Raw genomic sequence first — 15,832 nt, forward strand, 5'->3', positions numbered from 1 at the left:
CCAGGTCATTTTTGGTTGTCCCCGATTACGTTTACCAGTGGTAGGGTTCCATTTTAAGCACTTTTTTGGAAACCTATTTTGTTCCATTCTGAGCACATGTCCTAGCCACCTTAGTCTTTTATATTTCACTTCTGCTTCAATACTATTGCACTTGGTCTTAGCATACAGCTCAAGGTTTGATATTTTGTTTGGCCAGAATATTTTGCAAATTCTTCTTAGGCAGCTATTGTGAAATGCATTAAGTTGATTTGTTTCAGTTTTCACAGTTCTCCAGCATTCCGCTCCATAGAGAAGAACTGATTTCACATTACTGTTGTAAAGTCTGATTTTTGTTTTCAGAGCAAGTTTCTTTGAATTCCAAACGTTGTGTAGACTGTTGAAAGCAACCCTAGCCTTATCAATCCTGGTTTTAATATCAGCTTTTGAGCCATTTTCACTGCTGATAACACTCCCCAGATAGGTGAATTTGTTGCTTTGTTTCAATTGTTCACCATTTATTGTTATAGTTTGATCAGGGTTTGTAGGTATATTCATAATTTCAGTCTTCTTGACATTAACAAAGAGCCCGACTTGTCCTGCATATTTGACTAGTCTATCTGTCTTAGCTTGTAGATGTTTAATTGTTTCTGAAATCAGTGCCAGGTCATCAGCAAAGTCCAGATCTTCTAGGTGTCCTAGTATGCCCAGCTGGAGACCACGTTTTTTGTCCTCTATGGTTTTCTTCATCACCCAGTCAATGACCAATATAAATAGAATAGGTGATAAAATGCATCCCTGTCTAACTCCAGTGCTTATTTTAAAGAAATCAGATGTCTTGTTGTTTCCAACTGGAACACAGGCTTGGAAGTTGTCATAAAATTTAGTTATCATAATTATCATCTTTTCTGGTATACCATAACTTCTTAGTATTTTCCAGAGTGTTTGTCTGTGTATGGAGTCAAAGGCCTTAGAGAAATCAACAAAATTTACGTGAAGTGGCTTGTTAAATTCAACACATTGTTCAATAACTGTCCTAAGGGTGAAAATTTGGTCAACACAGCCCCTTCCAGCACGGAATCCAGCTTGTTCTTCTCTCAGTTTATTGTCAATTTTCTCATCAATTCTGTTTAAAATAACTTTACATAGGACCTTGCTTGGGATAGAAAGCAGCATAATTCCTCTCCAATTATCACAATTGTTCAAATCTCCCTTCTTAGGTAGTTTTATGATTATACCTTTAGACCAGTCCGTTGGTATCTTTTCTTGCCTCCAAATTTTATCAAAAAGATCAGTTAGAGTCCTAGCAGAAAGATCTATGTCTGCCTTAAGCATTTCGGCAGTTATCAAGTCAGGTCCTGGTGCTTTGTCATTCTTTAGGCTATGTATAGCAGCTTTAACTTCTTGAATAGTTGGTGGTCTTATATCTATGTCTATTTCATGTCCTGGTTCTGGTTCAGCAGTAATTTCTGGTTCAGGTCTGTTCAACACTTCTTCAAAATGTGATTTCCACCTTTCAGCAATTTCTTTTTCTGTAGTGAGTAATTTACCATCTTTAGCCTTGGTAGTTTCACCACTCTTTTTGCTATATTTGCCACTCAATTGCTTGGTTATGTTGTATACTGTTTTCATGTTACCAAAGTCAGCTGCTCTCTGGGCCTTTTCAGCCAGATTGTCAATGTAATCTCTCTTGTCTTTCCTTGTGCACTTTTTGACTTCTTTGTCTTTAGCAGTATATTCAGCTTTTAAATTGCTCATGTCAGCCAAATGTTGAGCATTATGGATTTTGTTTTTTGAGCTTCTCTTCTATTTTGATCCATGTTTCTTCAGAGATCCAGTCCTTTTTCTCTGGTTTCTTGTGTCCTAGGATTTCCTTAGCAGTAGATTGAAAGTTTTCTTTAATTGAAGTTCATGTGATCTCAGTCTCGTCATTTAGGTCCTCTAAGACTTGAAATCTATTTCTGAGTTTTAAGACAAATTCATTCTTTATCACAGGGTCCTTTAATCTTGAAGAATCATATTGTCTACTAATCTCACTCTTTTTATCATGGCCAGTACGCTTCAGCTTTAATTTAATCTTACTGACAACTAGTTCATGGTCACTAAATATGTCGGCTCCTCTATAGCTCCTACAGTCTTGCATTGACTTGACCCATTTTCTATTGATCATAATGTGGTCAATCATGTTTCTTGTTTGTCCATCAGGTGTTGTCCAGGTATATTTGTGAATGTTTTTGTGTTGGAATAATGTACCTCCTACAACCATATCATTATTTAAACAGAATTCAAGTAAAAGTTCTCCATTTTCATTTCTTGTACCTATGCCAAAGTGTCCCATTGCATTCTCCACTCCAGTCCTGTCAGTTCCTACTTTAGCATTCATATCTCCAAGAACTAGGCACATGTCATGTTTGGGTACTGAGTTTCTGATTGATTGCAGTTGATCATAAAACTCTTGTTTTACTTCTTCATCTTTGTCATTTGTTGGGGCATAGCATTGGATAATGGTCAACTTGCAGTGCCTTGATTGGAATCTAGCCTTAATTATTCTGTCTGATATAGGTTTCCAGTCTATTAGTGAATTGACATGTCGTTTTTGAATAATTATAGCAACACCATACATATGTTGGCTTTCATGACCAGAATAAAGTATTAGGTGGCCATCTTTGGTTGTAGTTTGTCCTTGTCCTGTCCATCTACATTCTGCAATCCCAAGTATTCCAATATTGTAACTTGTCATTTCTTTAACTACTTGGGCTGTTTTAGTTGACTCATACATTGTTCTAACATTCCAGGTTCCTATCTTACAGCTTTGCTTAGAACTTATTGGTCCTGTCATCAAGTTGATAGCTTCCTTTCGGATTTCACCATCATCTTTCATATTCTCAGTAAACTGAGCATCAGTTCCAACGGTTCTTGTTTCATGCACACCTCTGGCTGTGTGAAAGCCATTAGTGTTTGAGGTTCTGTGGGTCAAAGATAAGTAAGCGATCAATAACAAAGTTTTTGAAAGTGGATTAAGAGTAAAAATGAGTAAAATGCTCATTTTGTAAGTTCTATAATTGTAATAAATTTGAAATTATGTGTAAGAGAATAAGACAAGAATAGCAACAGCCATAAGTAGCGTAGATATTAAATCTTAATTTAAGATAAGTTAAGCAAATAACAAATATTGAGGGGTCATTCGAATCACCACACAAAATTTCAAGATTCTTTCCTTGAAAACAGCTGAAGATAAAAAAAACGTAATAATAAAGTAATTTTTTTCAGCTGGATCAGTTTTGGTAACTGTTGTACTGGTTTTAAATTTTATGTTGATTTTGGCAAATAGAAGATATGGACAAGTTACTTCAGCTACTCAGGTTTTTCATTTTTTTATTAAAACATTATGTCTTTTAATTAATTGTACTATATTATTTCTAAAACCTTTTTTCTTAAAAATGCTACTGTTTTCTTAGTCAATTTTTAACTTTTTAGAACAAACTCTTTCTCGAATCAATACTAATTATTTTCTACTTTATAGTAAAAATGTTTTTTTTTAGTTTTTCTATTGGCTGTTCTTCATAATATGTGAAATACTAAGGTAAAAATATTTTTGTTTTCAGTAATGTATTTAATCTTTTTTGTACAGCGAAGCTTTTCTATAATTAAGGTAGGAATGTCTGTCCGAACATATGTAACGGCAGGCTCTTTTCGTCAATTTATGCATATTAGCAAAGTCGGTGCGATTTCAAACTTTATATGATGATTCCTAAAACAGTTAAATACGATTTAGAAAGGGTAGCAACTCTATAATCGTTACCTAAATGTCAATTGGAAACATGTTAATTTTTAACTAATTTTACAACAATTTTTATGATAAGAATTTCCTATTCATTTTATATTCGTAATAATGATTCCTATGACAACATAGTACAATCTCTATTTTCAAATCTTAAAACATTAAGTATGTTCTTAAACAGAATCCTGAAATTACGCAATTTTGAGTAACAAGTTTAAATACAATTTTGTTTATACTTTTAAATTATACTTTTTAATTAAGGTATTGACACTCTTCTAGTGTTCAAGTTCGTTAGTTCTACTGATTGAGTCCAGAGCTTCATAAGTTTGTAGTAGCTGCAAAATCAAAAAACCACAAAAATGATAGACAATTAGAACTATTTATAAAAAGGAAAAATACAGACATATGGATAAAAGATGAGTTTTGTTTTGATTGTCCTAAATATTTTCATAATAATAGTTAAGCACATTGTTCTCTTTATGAATGCTAATAACATGGACAATACATTACAATAGTACCGAAGCAACATAAAAAACAATTATATTTGGTAAAAAAACAATAAAGTGTAATATGTTACTAGTTAAAAGATTGTTTTTTTTGTATTATAGCAAAAATATTATTCAGTGTAAACAAATTTTGGTGACTGTCAAAAGTATGTGTAGGTATTATGTCAACAAACATACATAAGTATTAATGTAATCATACTAAAATTAAACTATAGATTAGTCAAAATAACGTCAGCAATAACCACTTTTTATTAGAGTCAACGGACAGACAGACGGAGAGATAACTATGAATAGCAGCACTTATTGTCATTGTTTTAGACAAGAATAACAGGATAATGGATTTATTATTACTTGGATCATACACCAGATTATCATATACTCCAATAAAGTGGAACTCGTGGCTGGCTAAAATATACCCTTCATCCACCCTCTTTATCCCATCACCTTCCCTCCTACTGATTGAACGAACTGACCAATAAATGAGGTCCATATTAGCAAGCTATAAATCCTCTGTCAATATATCCACGTATATACTAACATGATGCATGATGGGAAGACAAGCATAATTAGGTTCATAAGAAGAGCAAAACAGTATTTTATCCTATTATAAAAAAGGGTACGTTTGTCTGTTAAGATCTCCCATACACTGTATGAATTCTTTATTTTTTTCAATTTTTTATTTTAGTAAGCCATTGGATGGATTTAGGCTGTTTTTTTGCATATGCCTGGGGCGAAACCACTATTAAAAGGTCTACTGAATGTATGGAATTATCAATATGAGTTTTCCCTTTTACCAAGGTTTTAAAATGATTAAATTTATTATTAACAAAAAAATTTTTTTTTTCATATTTATTTTAGTAAAATATTACACTTAACCTTAACCAGTTGGGGTTGAATCCATTTTTATAGAAGCAGAAATATAATCTATGATTACGGTTTTGACCCTCTAAAAAACGTAATCTACCATTCAACTTTCCCCTCTCTTGGTGATGATATCATCAACGCCGATACGATTTTTGAAATGTACCATTCCACTTTCAATAGAGGCGAAACTGGAATGGTATATTTATTTACTAAGTATATTTGCGATTACTTTTATTTAATAGATTTTTCCAATTTTTAACATTTACAAAAAGGCCTGCTTTATTGCTTCAAGATCCATGTCAGATCTATATAGGAAATAAATGTCTATAAACGAGCTCAAGTTTTCCAAGGAATAAAACTGTAAAACTCATAGTGCTCCAATAATCCATAATAAACTCTCATTGCCCAGAACAATAAAACCCAATATTTTACTTTAATAAGAATAAATTATTTTTTTTTATTTCACCTTGCTATTTACATAATATTGAAGTATTTTATTACTATTCTTAAAAAAGAAAATTTAAATTCATAATATAGTAAATTTAAGAAAACTTAGTTTTAAAATGAGTTGATTCTAGCGCCCCTCCCTAATGTGTCCAAATTTTGAAACAAAAATTAAAAACATTTTAACCCTTTCCTGACGGTTATAAAAAAATATATATTGGAAAATAAATTCCGTAATTTAAATTGCATTTTTGAAAGAATGAAAATGGCTTTATTATAAATACGTATTTGAAGATCAAATTTAAGAAATCAAAAGAAAATGGAAGAAAAAGCAAGTTAGAGAGAGGTTTTTTTAAAAACAAGAAAACGCTAAGGCAGAATGTTAATACGTTCATAGTATCAAAGGCTTTTATTATAAAATAAATAACTAAAATCAGCCGGACAGAAATTCTAACGTAAGTAGTTGAACTTGAAGTAATCTTTATGTGTAAGTTAATATATTTATCTCTTTCTATTCTAAATGCATAAGAATATTTTAAACTAGCGGATGTGTACCTAGCATCCAGGGGCTCTCAATTAAAAGGGGCAGAAACAGGCTAGAGAAAATAGCTCAAAATCATCTGAAAATGAAATAGCCTAATACCATCATGGGACCTATTTAAAGCTTACCTAAAATAGAGAACCCAATTGCTTCAGTAGTTATTGAGATCTTAACCTTCATAAAAAATGTGGAAAAACATATTTTTGCAGACAGACTGACGGGCCAATTGAGATGCAGAGTAGATGCTAATCACCCTGTAAAATTTTACCAGGGAAAAATTCATCTTTCTGTCAATCAAATGACAATCAGAGCATTAACGATAGACTGACAGACCAGGTAAATTATATAATGGATGCTTATTTGTAAAGGAGAACAATATCGATTCTGCGTTTATAGAGATCTTTTAGTACAGACAGACACACACACACACCGAGATCCTTTTACTTTATTTTAAGGACTATAGGCTAGACTTCTATTTTCAATAGAAGAAAAGGCACATTTCCCTACAGAAATTGATGTCATCTGGAGGGTTACAGACAGACTAACCGACTAAATAAGGTAGAGAGTAGATATTCATCTATCAGGAAAATCTTCTCTAGAAAAAATCAGTCGTGATCGTCTATCTAATTTAGAATTTGACAAATAAAATTTTTACATTTTAAATTAAATGCCTTGCAGGGTATTTCCGACAGGCTGATGGAATAAGTAAATCACATATTGGATGCTTAAAGGTATAGGGTATATTCTCAAAAATTAAAACCGTCTATCTTTAATAGCAGATGGTGAATTATGTTTTACCCTCAGGCGGACATTTCTAATTAAAAAGGGGCTTCGCGTAAAAAATATTATATTTAATAAAAAAGCAAGGTCAGCCAAAGTGAGGTTTAGGGTGCTTTCCCATATCGAGTGCATATCGAGCATTGAAAATACACTTCCATATTTTATAAATAAATTGTAAATTAGAAGGGATAGTTTTTTTTTTGCATAAGCCTAACTCTTGCAGGGGGCCCTAACCCACCAAGGTTTACCCTTGATGTGCCCTTACTCTTGATAAAATATTAATTATAGAACATATAGAATTTCTTAGAAATTTTAAAGCTAAACAAGGATGACATCATCCTTAGTAAAGCTAATAAACATGGAAATCTTTACAATAGAATTTATATAATATCTTTGATAGTAGATGCATATCAAACCATTCCAACAGACGAACAGACAAAGTAAGTTCATCAGTATGGGGATGTTTTTAATTCCAGCCATTGATCTTTTATAACTGAAGAGAAATTCACGTTTACTTCTTTACGGTTTCTTTCAGACAGACAGACAGACATTTCAATTAGAGTACCAAGAAACATATGATAACATCCATAAACTTTGTGAAGTTCATAAAAATCTAATAAAATAGACGGACAATATGGTTAAAACATTAGATGTCAATAGAAATATATACAGTAAACTTAAAACATAAAATACCATAAAATCTAATTACTAAAACTTTAGCATAATGGACGGACTGACTGATAGAGTTAATTAAATATATATGATGCTTTTTAGTCAGGGAAATCCTCACAGACAAATTTGCTTTTCATTTTTAATTTTAAGTAAATCATAATTCTGATTTTGTACCAGACAGACATACAAAGTTCAAGTAAGATTTTCTGCTAAAACATTTTTTAGTAGAGAAGCTACTCTATAATTTATAATACAATAATATTTCCTAATAACTCGGACCCTAAGGATATCTTAATAATTGCATTAGCCTTCTACCTTTCCAGTACGGATATTTAATATTCTCAAGAGCATTACAGACCAGCGAACAACGTGAGCTGTAGGCTAGTGTTTACATATCAGCGTATTCATAAACATTGATTTCCTTATTTAAATTGACGTAATAGTAATGGTATATTCTAGTTATTTTTTTTATTTTACATAAAAAAAATTAATTATAAGTAGTATTTTATACATTCCTACGATTAACATAATTTAAAAATAGTATGTATGATTTCAATTATGTCGTTGTTAAAAGTGTAAATCACCATTCCAGTTTCGCCTCTCTTGAAAGTGGAATGGTACACTTCAAAAATCGTATCGGCATTGATTATATCATCACCAAGAGAGGCAAAATTGGTATGGTAGATTACAAAAATCATATCGGCGTTGATGATATCATCACCAAGAGAGGGGAAAGTGGAATGGTAGATTGCATTTTTAGAGGGTCAAAATCGTAATCATAGATTATATTTCTGAACCTATAAAAATGGATCCAACCCCCTAACTGTTAACATAAATATTTTTTAACTTCTTTGTTTTCAAAATAGTATTATTCAAAATCTATATAACCGTGATTTGTGAAATTATTTTCTATTTAAACTGATATTAGAACATAAACAATAGCATCCATAGTTTTATTTTTTTCTTTCTTAATCATAATTATCAGTTGCCATAGTATTAAATCTATTGTCTATATTTAGAGCTACATGTATATCCTTGTCAGATGACAGAAAGACAGACGTTATGTTATTTTTCTTTATAATTCTTTAGCAGTGCTTCTTTTAATACAACTATTGTCTATATTTAGAGTTACAAGTATCTCCATGTCAAATGATCCAAGGCTAGAGTCCCAACTACTAGTGACCAACCTGAGACTGACCCTGTCCATCCTATTTATATATCCATTATCTATATTCAGAGTAACAAGTATCTCCATGTCAAATGATCCAAGGCTAGAGTCCCAACTACTAATGACCAGCCTGAGACTGACCCTGTCCATCCTGTTTATATATCCATTGTCTATATTTAGAGTTACAAGTATCTCCATGTCAAATGATCCAAGGCTAGAGTCCCAACTACTTATGACCAGCCTGAGACTGACCCTGTCCATCCTATTTATATATCCATTGTCTATATTTAGAGTTACAAGTATCTCCATGTCAAATGATCCAAGGCTAGAGGCCCAACTACTAGTGACCAGCCTAAGACTGACTCTGTCCATCCTATTTATATATCCATTGTCTATATTCAGAGTTACAAGTATTTCCATGTCAAATGATCCAAGGAGAGAGTCCCAACTACTAGTGACCAGCCTGAGACTGACCCTGTCCATCCTATTTATATATCCATTGTCTATATTCAGAGTTACAAGTATCTCCATGTCAAATGATCCAAGGAGAGAGTCCCAACTACTAGTGACCAGCCTAAGACTGACTCTGTCCATCCTATTTATATATCCATTTTCTATATTGAGAATTACAAGTATCTCCATGTCAAATGATCCAGGGAGAGAGTCCCAACTACTAGTGACCAGCCTGAGACTGACTCTGTCCATCCTATTTATATATCCATTGTCTATATTCAGAATTACAAGTATCTCCATGTCTAATGATCCAAGTTTAGAGTCCCACTACTAGTGACCAGCCTGAGACTGACTCTGTCCATCCTATTTATATATCCATTGTCTATATTAAGAATTACAAGTATCTCCATGTCAAATGATCCAAGGCTAGAGTCCCAACTACTAGTGACCAGCCTGAGACTTACTATATCTGTTTTATTTATATATCCATTGTCTATATTCAGAGTTACAAGTATTTCCATGTCAAATGATCCAAGGAGAGAGTCCCAACTACTAGTGACCAGCCTGAGACTTACTATATCTGTTTTATTTATATATCCATTGTATATATTCAGAGTTACAAGTATCTCCATGTCAAATGATCCAAGGCTAGAGGCCCAACTACTAGTGACCAGCCTAAGACTGACTCTGTCCATCCTATTTATATATCCATTGTCTATATTCAGAATTACAAGTATTTCCATGTCAAATGATCCAAGGAGAGAGTCCCAACTACTAGTAACCAGCCTGAGACTGACCCTGTCCATCCTATTTATATATCCATTGTCTATATTCAGAGTTACAAGTATCTCCATGTCAAATGATCCAAGGAGAGAGTCCCAACTACTAGTAACCAGCCTGAGACTGACCCTGTCCATCCTATTTATATATCCATTGTATATATTCAGAGTTACAAGTATCTCCATGTCAAATAATCCAAGGCTAGAGTCCCAACAACTAGTGACCAGCCTGAGACTGACTCTGTCCATCCTGTTGTTCTTCCTTCACATGTTCCCTGATGCCAAGCCTCTCTATGTTGATCCGGAAAGTAAGTATTGTGTGGTATCCCATAAAGTGCCTTTTTGAGCACAGAAACCTCCCCTTACTATGAAATAAAATCAAAATAAAGAATTTTTTTAATGTTTTTTTTTTACTTTAATCGAGGCAAATATTAGGTTAAATTGGATACAGTGTAGCTTCACAGGGTTAGGGTACTGCAGTTATAGCCTCTTAAGGGTTATTTATTTTAAAATTAGAGGAGGGGGGTTTCTGTGCTTACTAGGCACTTTGAGAGGAAGCACCAGATTTTGTTAAAAAATTGGTAATCTGTAAATAACTTTATCAGAATGTATATTTGTCTGAATAATCATTTATTAACTGATAATTAAGTTTTGATTCTTATGACATAGATAATCTCTAATCATATTGATGTAATACATATAAATTACATAAATAACCTTTTAAATTTTAGTAATAGTTTTATTTGTTATTTTATCAATAAAATGTCTTGGCTATTAATTATTGTTTGATCGTTATTCTTTGCAAGAATTTTTAGTATGAGAAAACAATCTAGCTTGATAAAAGTAAGGAAAAAATATTTCCAAACATTTGTACTTAAAAAGTTTCATTACAATTTATTTTTGTAATAAAACTTTTTTCCTAACCCTCAAGTGCAAATGTGTGCAGTTATGTAAGAATCTAAAAGCTGTGATACCAATCAGGGACGTCCAAGCATTTTATTTTAAGGTGGGTAAAATAAGAGGTTTCAAAGATATGAGGAGATTAGTCTAATGTATTTTTATCAATTTAAGGGAGTTTATTGAAGACTTAAAAGTTTTAGGTGGGCAATTACCTCTTTACCCCTACCCCTTAGACGTTTATGATACCAATGACTAGTGTAGTGCAGCTCTGATAATATGAATAAAATAATATTAGGAAGCAAATATTAGACATGCATGACCAAGTTTTGCTAGGATTTTTTTAAAAAATGAAATGACTATAAATGTAACGAAAATGTCATAATCATTATCCTTAACAATCATTTTCCAGTATGGCTGCGAAACTGATTGATTTCTGCTGGATTAGAACGGGTTCTCAGCCATGCCGAAAAATCATGTATATGCGATGCAATAGATAAATATTAGTATGCTTGATTTACGGTAAATAACTTTTTATTGCACCTTTACCTAAAAACTAAATTGTCTTTGTTGTTTATTTGAATAATAAATTTGAGCATTCATCTTCAAAGTAAAAATATAATATGTAGTTTTTTTTTGTTAGTAATGGTCATAGAATTAATATTTATCAACAACCTTAAAATACACATAATTTTACATTTAGACCAAAATTTCAACCTAAGTCAGCATCTCCATTCTCCCTGTGTGGTACTAATAAATATTCTCATTTTTCCTGACTACTTTTTCAAACTATGTGAATATGTGTGCATGGGTGTGTGTGTGGGTATAAGTTTGTGTGTGCTAATGTGAATCAGAGAAAAAGGAATAGATGCAAAATAAATAATTTTGCAAACTTAAAAAAACATAACACTCAGCTTTTTCAGAATTTTATTACATTTTTTACATTTCTTTGTTAGATTAGAATATATAAGACAAATGTGAAATAGTCTGAAATATCAGCTATCAATTTTGTTTTAAAATGCCTTTATCACTATTTCAAACCTTATATTTTCGAGATCACAAATAAATGCTTTCCCTGCTGGTTAGATTGGTATTGGTGTTGGAAGGAATACATACTTTCAAAAGGGAAGTGTTTGATTTCCCAGGAAAATAAAAACTAAGCCAAATCAGTCCAGTGCAGTGGTTAATTGAGATATTGATTTTTTTCCATCTATGTTTGATTCTTTTTATTTGTGAAATGAATCCGGGTGTGTTTATGTGTAGGTGTGATTGTGAGTGTGTGTGTGTGGGTAGGTGTGAGTGTGTGAGATTGTGTGTGTGGGTGTGAGTATATGCAGCATGCAGAAATATGCAAAAAAAATATTTGTTGGCAAAGTTTTCTTATTTCATTTTCCCAAAAGTTGCAAACTATCTATACCATTCTATCTGGACGGCTTGCTAGCTAACTATCTATCTAGTAATATCTATATATTACCATTTATCTATCCAATTTACTATCTTTCTATTTCTATCTCAATAGCTTGCTACAAACAATATATTCCATCCTATCTGTGAAGCTTACTGGTTAAAATTTTATTGTCTAAAGCTGAAGATCTTGTAAATTATTTGTCTGAATTGGTTGTACTTTTCAGATAATATCTTAGGGTGGTTTTCAGCTAATTTCCTGGCATCCCCTGCTTTCCTTAGAGACTAGGGGCAGAGTAACTAGTATTAATATAGATTGCTAATGAATTACCCTTTTTTTGCAACTTAATTGATAAAAACTGTATAAACCATACCAACTGTATGGCTTGCTAGCCAACTATATAATTTGCTGGAAATTGTTATTTTTTTCTATCTCAGTTGCAAACCATACTGTACCCATTATATCTGAACAGCTTGATGGCTTTCTATTTACAATTCAATATTGTTTGTGAACATTAAATTATGAAAAGAATGATAAGTTATATTACTTTTATGTCATATCTAAATTAAGACTTGTTGGGAGAGAAAAAAAATTAATGATAGACAAATATTTCATTTTTAAGGAACGCTGGATAATCCATCCCCAGAGGAATATGCTTCATTTACTTCCTCATTACTTTTTAGGTAACAATTAAAATTAAAATTGGTTTATCCCCATCATTGGTTTTTCTCAATCTGACCTATACTAAAATCAAAGCAATTTAACTCTTAACGGTCGGGAGGGGGGGGGGCGTTGAACGCCCCCCCCCCCCCCCGCTCCGGTTTTTTCTATCTCATTTTCTGTGTGTGAAAGATAAAGAGCCCAAACTGGGTGACTTTTTAAGTATGAGTATGACACATAACTAAGAGTTGGAATTTTTTGAATATCTCCATCCTGGAGGGTACAAGATGCCAACAAACCTGGCAGGGTCATCCAGGTAGAGAGCAAAAATATTTTTTTTGACTTAAACAAAGCATTTTATCATTCCAAAATACTAAAATATCCTCTAGTAGTACATCCTCATATGAAATACAGGTGTTCAAGTCAATTTCAGGTTCCAGGTATGATCCTGCAGGTCCTGATCCTCCAGGTCTCCAGAAATCTTTAAAAGGCTCCTGTGGCCGCAAGTTTTGACTTAGAGACTTCAAATTTTAAACTTAAGCTTTTCTTACATGTCTACATGACGTATTAAAATTTCATAAGGATCCGCCGCCGTTATTTCGCAGACCGCCGACTGCTGCAGCTGGCAGCTGCCAACTACAGCTGCGGCTGCTGAAATTTATAATTTGATATTTCTAACATAAAATTTACATAAAGATAAACATTTTCTGCAAAAAATTTGTTCTTCTAGCTTCAAAAATAAAAAAAATTACAGCCGTTTGAAATTTTTAAGTAAAAAAGGACCTAAAAACAAAGGTTGTTAAATAAAAGGGGGAAGGAAGCGAAAATTGACTTTGACTCACTTAAGGTCGGAAATTCATTACCAAACAGGGGACATGCACTAAATTTTTTTAGCCCTCTAGCTCTAATGGGGACTGAGATAATAGGGGGGGCAATGAACGCCCCCCGGCCCCCCCCCCCCCGACCGATTAAGGTGCAACAAGGGGCCCGACTGTTAAGGATTAACACATATCCAAAAGACCAAAAAAGCATTGAGCTAGACAATATTCTGAAAGAACATGTCTCATAAAATATTTAAACTTATCATTGCCATATTGAAATTTTTGATGGTTTAATTTTTAAATCACTTTTATTTTATTTAAAATATTTTTCTGCCCTGATCCACATTTTCCTCAGAATACTTATCCCTGTACCAATTGCATCCTGGAATTTAATTTTAAGTGTTTGGAAATTAAAATTAAAAAAAAGAAATTCTAAAGAAACTTTCAATATATTTAAAGTTTTTAGTTCCATGTGAGATTTTTCATTTAAAAGATTTAATTCTTTTTAATTTATTTCCTATGCTGGTTTTCAATTCTTTGAAATATTTTTCTGCATTACACTATTATTGCAGTATCCAAAATTTTTTGGGTATAATGTAATAATATAATTATTTAACTTCTTTTTTGGGATTTTATAAATTTCAACTTTTCATCTTTTAAGGGATTAAATTGTAGAATTATGATAAATATAACTAAAGTTGTAAACAGATTTTATTTCCTATTTATATTATATAGTTGGTTTGACAGTCTGATCCTAGCTGGGTGGAAGAAAAGTATTCAACAAGAAGATTTGTATGACTTGTCACATTCGAATAGCTGCAGAGGAATTATCCATGAGGAAAAAAAATAAGTCATATAAAATAATGAAATTTAAACTAATTCATTTAAGAAAAATGCTTTAATATATGTTTCTAGAAAACATAAGCTTCAGATCTTCCTGTAAACTGATCTATCACTTACTTCCTTTGAGAATCGTTCCAAAAATTTGGTTTGAAATCCTTTCTTTTCTACTTCTAAATTTAAGATCCTTGTTTCTGACAAAAATTCTAAGTGAAAATTTTCACACAAACCACTTCGTTCTTTTCACCCTTCTTACCCAATTCTCTTTAGTTACAGAACAAAACAAGTTTTACGCCAACTTTATTCCACAAACATATCAAATTTTCAGCAATTTAAAATTGAATTAATTAACTGAATCACAACCGCCGGTTTTCTTAAAGAAGTTGTATCAACTTTTTTGCTTTTTATTTAAGATAGCTAGCCGGTCCTTTCAGTAAGTAGTAGATGTAAAATTTTTCATAGAATTCAGATATGCAATCGGTTTTTTTGTAGACCTCTTATTTTTAAAGTAATTTAAGTTTTTTTTAAAAATAATTAAGTCGGTTTTAAGGTACTAAAACGCAACAAAAGAAAAGAAAAAAATAGCCAGTATAAACAAAAATAGTAAGATCTTTAATTTGACACCTTACTTTTAAAATTCTGTTGAGTAATTGTTGAAAAATCTATTTTTTTAACCTCGGTTTAATCAAAACATTAAACCTAAATATTTTCTCATACAGACATAAAAAATATGGGTTCATATATACCATTAGAATGAGAAAAATAATATGAATCCATTGTAAGCAAAATTGAAAAAGTTTTAAAAAATTGTAATAAAAAATAGAAAAAATAAAAAAGTTATTTTAAGAATTGTAACTACTAAACTAGCCAATCACAAATCGCAAAAATTGACGAATCGGGAAGCTTAATCTATAAAATTAACCTATAGAATTGCCAGAAAAAAAGGAGAACGTTCATACAATATATACAATAGATACTACAATAAATATAGTGATATTAAAGAACATGTAAAGAATGAAAAATTATGAACAAATATCCATCAGTCTGTTTATAAACTTCAAAACAATGCAGTTAAAAATACATTATTGTTTCTTGTGTTTAAAAAATATCTGCTACATTGCATTGTCTTTTGTTTAGGTTTGGTTCAAGCTAACCCTTTAAAGCCGAAAACTATGATTCTTAAAATAAACTTATTTTTTTTATTATAGTTTTATAAAACTTTTTCAATTTTGCTTAGAATAGATT

The 15,832-nt window shown here is 31.8% G+C and overlaps 1 protein-coding gene across 1 annotated transcript; it reads left to right on the forward strand.

The window, feature by feature from the left end:
* Positions 1-10,130: 10,130 nt before the first annotated feature.
* On the forward strand, positions 10,131-14,597 carry LOC145314811 (ATP-binding cassette sub-family C member 6-like). Its single transcript, XM_080154893.1, has 3 exons — positions 10,131-10,272; positions 12,889-12,949; positions 14,483-14,597. The coding sequence occupies exons 1-3, from the start codon at positions 10,149-10,151 to the stop codon at positions 14,595-14,597; spliced, it is 300 nt and encodes a 99-aa protein (XP_080011019.1). The 5' UTR covers positions 10,131-10,148.
* Positions 14,598-15,832: the final 1,235 nt, after the last annotated feature.

Source organism: Acartia tonsa, chromosome 3, assembly GCF_053477335.1.
Source record: "Acartia tonsa isolate MP-2025a chromosome 3, ASM5347733v1, whole genome shotgun sequence".
NCBI classification, from domain to species: domain Eukaryota; kingdom Metazoa; phylum Arthropoda; class Copepoda; order Calanoida; family Acartiidae; genus Acartia; species Acartia tonsa.

Coding starts and splice junctions, on each gene's coding strand:
- LOC145314811 (XM_080154893.1), top strand. CDS start 10,149: ATGTCAAATAATCCAAGGCTAGAGTCCCAACAACTAGTGACCAGCCTG. Junction 10,273..12,888: donor TCTCTATGTTGATCCGGAAA/GTAAGTATTGTG, acceptor TTCATTTTTAAG/GAACGCTGGATAATCCATCC. Junction 12,950..14,482: donor ACTTCCTCATTACTTTTTAG/GTAACAATTAAA, acceptor TATATTATATAG/TTGGTTTGACAGTCTGATCC.